Raw genomic sequence first — 5,813 nt, forward strand, 5'->3', positions numbered from 1 at the left:
TATCAGATGCACCTTAGTCTCCAGAGAGACACCATTGCTCTTCAGTAGTTTGGAGAGGTCCCTAACAGCAGACTTCCCATCACAATATGTCTTTTAATTTCCTGGCTGTTGGTGCCAAGAGTGTTGACTGTGGAGCCAAGCAGACTAAAGTGCACATAGATAATAAAATAGGGATATAGAGGAAAATAGACAAATTATCAATAATTCCACCTTTCTTGATTCACTATCAACAACCTTGGTAACAACAGTCAAGAAATCAAAAGATGTATCAAATTGAAAAAGCTTGCAGTCAGAGACCTCTCCAAAGTGCTGCGAAGCAAGGATGCCAGGTTAAAGACTAAGGTGCACATGATTCAAGCTATGATCTCTTCCAGTTACTTGCTATGCATCTGAGAGTTGAACAGTGCATAAAGGTAATGGAAGAAGAATTGATGCCTCTGAGTTGTGATGCTGGAGAAGAGCACTCAATAACCCATAGACTGCCAAAAGAAATGTCTTTCAGAGAGTACAGTGTGGATGAACCTTAGAGGGAAGAATGGTAAAACTTTGCCTCACCTATATAGGCCATGTTGGTAGTAGGAATCAGTCTTTGGAAAAAAGATATCATACTTGAAAAAGTGGGAACATCAGTGAAGGAGAGGAAGATCCTCAATGAGATGGACTAACACAGTGACTAGGATGCACAGGATAAAGCAGGGTTCAGAGCTGTTATTCTTAGGGCCACTCTGAGCCATACTCTACTTGATGGTACCTAATAACAATGTAGATTACCTAGGTATTGGTACAATGGTTTAAACACTTGAGAGTAAGCAAGAGGTTGGTGATTCAAAACCACCAGCTCCTGCTCAGGAGAAAGAGGTGGGAGTTAGCTTCACAGAGATTTAAAGTTTTGGAAAACTGTCCTACAGGGTCTCTGACTGACTCAGAGGCAGTAAGCAGGAATTTAGTTTGGGCAGTATATAACCTTGATTAAAAAATTTCAGTAATAAAATGGAAATCTAGCTTAATTGTAATACAAATTACAATAGGAGTTAATATTTAGGAAATGGGAATAAAAAAAAAACCACCAAAAAAAAAAACAACAAACCCCAAACCCATCTAAACCCTAAAAGTGAATAGGACACAGATATATGGTATATAATATTTTTATTAATTTCTTCTTACTCAGATTCCTTAGCTAAATCTGAGCCTAAGTAGATATATATGCAGGATAGGAAAGAGAAAATACTTCCCTTGCTTAATTATTTGTACATTAGTTCAAGGTATATAATGAGCACCTGTACTTTGTGCCAGACATTGCTACATACTTAACTATTAATAGCAAACAAAACACAAACTGGTCCTTGTATGCCTGCGACTTACTGTCTCTTAAGAGGCTATTGGCATGAATCACAAAGGATATGAAGGGGAAATGATAATGAGTGCTGCAATGATATATGAAGATGAGGAGGCTTATATTTAGATTTGACCTACTCAGGACAACTTCTTTGTCTTTTAAAGGATTATTATCAGTGTAGAAGTTAAAGCAGTTGCCAGAGAGTAGATTCAGTGGCTGAGCTTTTTAGAAGTAGTTTGGGAGCCCTGTCTTCTGAGGAACCTCTGGTTGGAATCAAACATTTAACTGTTTGCACCACATAGGGCTTCCAGGAATCAAATGTCTCTTCCTTTATTCTGAGTTAACTAAACAACTTTTAATAAAAACAAACCTAAATATACCTCTGGAATAAGACTCAACAACTAGTGTATTTTAGAGATTAGAGAATGGATAGGCTGGCAGGTATACGTGTATGTTTATTAGCTAAGACAGCCAAGGTGTTTATCCTGTTTCTACATCCCAAAGGACTGAAGCTCTAATTTGTAACTTTCTTATTACCTCTAACACCGGAGGTATAACTTACATCATAATTCTACATCTTGTTGATGTTTCAGTGTTCACAATTCTAAGATAATTTCTGAAACACTTTGTTACACCAGGGAAAATTCACAAGTCCTCAAACTTTTTTTTCTTCAACATTTGAGTTTTGGCCTCTGCAGCTCACCCTTACCTTACTGTTCTTCCAGCCTGAAGGGCAACTAAGTTAAATTGGGTTTATGCTTCACTGTAGCCTAGTTAAAAGAGCAACTAAACCCACCATAGCCCCCTAGCCAAATACTTAGTACTTGTGACAAAATTCTTACCATTAATAACAATAATAGTTGATTTTTCTCATTAATTAGAAATGCTTAAAGGACAAGGGCATTAGACGTTATCTAGGTATCTTACATATTCTTTGTTGCCTATAGATTAATTAGACATAATATAGATGCCTAATTATTAACACTCTTTTCAATAGAGAAGATAAGCTTTTTATTCTCTGATTTGAAGTAGAATTCACTTAAATCCACAGTGTGTGGGGGTGGGGGAGTTCGGGGGGGAGGTGAATGATGTAATGCAACAGGCTTCTTCATGGCAAGCAATTCCCTAGTTGGATGAGGTAATAGGAAAATGCAAGACTGATCCCTGAAGTGCATATAATTTATTCAACAGGTTTGAGAGAAGGCTGAGAATTCCCCCCCCCCAGTGATATGTGTTGTTGTTTGGTGCTGTTGAGTCAAGTATGATTCATAGTGATCCTATTAAGAAAAGATCTGAACCCTAATCTATCCTATGCCATCTTCGCATTACTGACACACTGAATCAGCAGTCACTGAATCAGTCACCTGGCTGAGGATTTTCCCCTCCTTCTCTGACCCTCCACCTTTTCCAGCATCATGTCCTTCTCCAAGGAGTAGCCTCGATTGATTAAGCAGTCAGGATGTGGTGGGTGGGCCTTTGTATTTAAAACTCAGTTTGGTCTTGCCTGAGGGTGAGTCTCCATCTTGGTGTTTTTCACACTGGATCTTTCCCATTTCTTTTACCCACCCTTCCCTTCACCCATCAAATTGTGCAACCCTATGATTACCACTCCCTGCCTATCCTCACCCTTCTCCTCCCATCCTCCCCTCCTTAGATCCTCATATACATTCTACAATAATGGTCTTAAACAGTATTTCTCCTTACGGGACTGAGTTAGTTCACATAGCATAATGCTTTCCAGTCTCTCCCAACTTAGGTAGTAATTTACAAATCCATTGCTCCTGGGTGCTACACAGTACTCCATTGTATCAATGTACCATAATTTCACAATGCATTTGATTGTGGTTGGACATATGGGCTGTTTCTGTTCTTGTGATGGAACGCTGCTATGAACATCAGTGTACAAGCCCCCATTTTTGCTTCAGTTCTCATTCTCTTGGGGTATATGCCAAGCAGTGGAATATCTGGGTCATACAAAATTTCTATGCTCAACTCTTTGAGGAAACATCAAACTGCCTTCTAGAGTGGTTGTACCATTTTATAATCCCACCAATAATGTATAAGATTTCCTATCTCTACACATCCTCTCCAACATTAATTACTTGCTATCCTGTTAAACTTTGCCACTGCTACTGGAGTGACATGGTATCTCATTGTAGTTTTGATTTGCATCTCTCTTATTGCAGTGATTTTGAGCATTTCTTTATGTGTGTGCTGGCCATTTGAATATCTTCCTCTGTGAAGTCTTTCCATGTCTTTTGCCCATTTTGTAATTGTTGGACAATGACTAAGGATGACAGGAGAAGAACCAATGCCTTCTCATTTTGGTGCTGGAGAAGAGTCTTGAACATACCACAGACTGCCATGAAAACAAATAGGTCTGTCTTGGAAAGGGTGAAACCAAGTTTCTCCTTGGAGACAAGGATTTTGAAGCTCCGTCTCACATATTTTGGGCATATGGCCAGGAGAGATTGGTCCTTAGGGAAGGACATCATGTTTGGAAGGGTGGAGGGATAGTGCAGGAGAGGAAGACCCCAGATGAGACAGAATGATACAGCGACTGGGGCAGTGGGGGTTGGTGCATCAGAATTAGTAAAACTGGCTCAGGACAGGGCAGGGTTCAGTGCTGCTATGCATAGGGTCACTATGGGTTGCAGGCAACTCGATGGCACATAACAACAATAGTGTCCTTTAAGGTTCAGGGAGTGGAGATGGAATATCTCATAGGAAAAGTGAGAACACTAGTAAACAGCAAGATTGTATTCTAATGGTCAAAGACATATGGGCCAGTCCAGTGAGAATATGCCAGAAAAAGTGACTAGCATAAAAGCAAGATTTCATTCTCTGAGGGAAATATTCAATACCTGGCTCAGAAACCAAACTCCTTGTCATTGAAGCAATTTAAACTCACAGAGATCCAATATTCTAGGTTAGAATATGCTAGTTTCCAAAACTGTAAATCTTTATGGGAACACACAGCCTCATCTTTCTTCTGAGGAGCAGCTGGTAGGTTTGAACCACTGACCTTCAGTTAGCCTGGCTCTTAACTCACTGTACCATTAAGGCTCCTTAACATGTGGCTCGTGGAAGAAAAATAAAGGGTCATAATTATCAGAAAGTAAGGAACTAAAATACCATGATTTCTAAGTTCCTACAGTACAGATAGCCACGGACGTGCACAAAATAAAGAGCAGCTGCTGCCTCCTCCCACCTTTAAGAGAAATATAGTGGTGATCTCCCATGCTCAACCATTAACACATACTATTAGAGACGCACACAAAATACACACGTGAGCTGTAAGAAAAGGCACTTTGCTTTTTATTCTATCAGTACCTTTAAATTGAATGAAAGTCTGGGTTCCTCAAGGAATAACAATGACATCATGCTAGCTGCAGCTGTAACAGCCTGATCTTGTATTTGGAAAATGGTCAGAGAGCCACTGTCCTGAGGAGACTCCTTGATGTGCTTTGCCCACCTGTCCATGAACAATCAGACTTCTCGGTAAACTTCCCACAGCATGACCAGTGGGGACGGCCTGGATGGCCTTTATGCCCATGGCCACAGCCTAGATACCCACCTGCATGGTAGGGAAAAAAAAGAAAGGGGGAAAATAACTATTAGAATGGACGGCATGGCTGGCGACACTAAGACTCAAGGAAGCAAAAAACCCAAGAAAAACCTGGTGAGCAGAACAAGTTATATGACTCCCTAGAGTGTCCTCAGCTCCATAATCAATACTCTTAACACCAGCAGTCAGGATATCAAAATATGCTGTCAGAGACCTCTCCAGAGTACTGAGAAGCAACAGTTTCAGACTAGAGACTAAGGTGTGCCTAATCCAGGCCACGGTCTTCACAACTACTTGTCATGCTTCAGAGAGTTGGACAATGACTCAGGATGATAGAAGAACAATCAATGCCTTCTCATTTTGGTGCTGGAGAAGAGTTGAACATAACATGGACTGCCAAGAAAACAAATAGGTCTGTCTTGGAAAGGGTGAAACCAAATTTCTCCTTGGAGGCTAGGATTTTGAAGCTCCGTCTCACATACTTTGGGCACATGGCCAGGAGAGACCGGTCCTTAGAGAAGGATATCATGCTTGAAAGGGAGAAGGGACAGCACAGAAGAGGAACAATCCAGATGAGATGGAATGATACAGCAACTGGGGAAGTGGGGGTTGGTGTTTTGGAATTACTGAGATTGTCTCAGGACAGGGCAGGGTTCAGAGCTGCTGTACACAGAGTCAATACGGGTCGCAGGCAACTCAATGGCACATAACAATAACAACAACAACAATATAAAGTCTCTCAAGACTGATCATAGTGAATCAGTTAATTATCTTTAGTTGAAGTTCTAAGAATAACATTCATTGAAACAGATGAGGGAGAAAACTGTTTAAGAGGGATATGCTATTAGGTATTTTTGTCATGACAGGAGTCCAGAGCGAAGGCTGTACAGTGGAGTGGACCTGGGGGGA

The 5,813-nt window shown here is 40.7% G+C and overlaps 1 protein-coding gene across 2 annotated transcripts in view; it reads right to left on the minus strand.

Moving 5' to 3' along the window:
* Positions 1-4,764: 4,764 nt before the first annotated feature.
* TRIM45 (tripartite motif containing 45) overlaps positions 4,765-5,813 on the minus strand; it is a 14,040-nt gene continuing 12,991 nt past the window's right edge. For both annotated transcript variants that reach the window (XM_006899578.1, XM_006899577.1), the window contains one exon: positions 4,765-4,913. In XM_006899578.1, coding sequence (XP_006899640.1) covers positions 4,765-4,913 — 149 coding nt within the window. The remainder of the gene's footprint in view (positions 4,914-5,813) is intronic.

The sequence above is a fragment of the Elephantulus edwardii genome, unplaced genomic scaffold (genome assembly GCF_000299155.1).
Source record: "Elephantulus edwardii isolate Elephantulus edwardi_28Jun2011 unplaced genomic scaffold, EleEdw1.0 scaffold00262, whole genome shotgun sequence".
Lineage (NCBI taxonomy): Eukaryota > Metazoa > Chordata > Mammalia > Macroscelidea > Macroscelididae > Elephantulus > Elephantulus edwardii.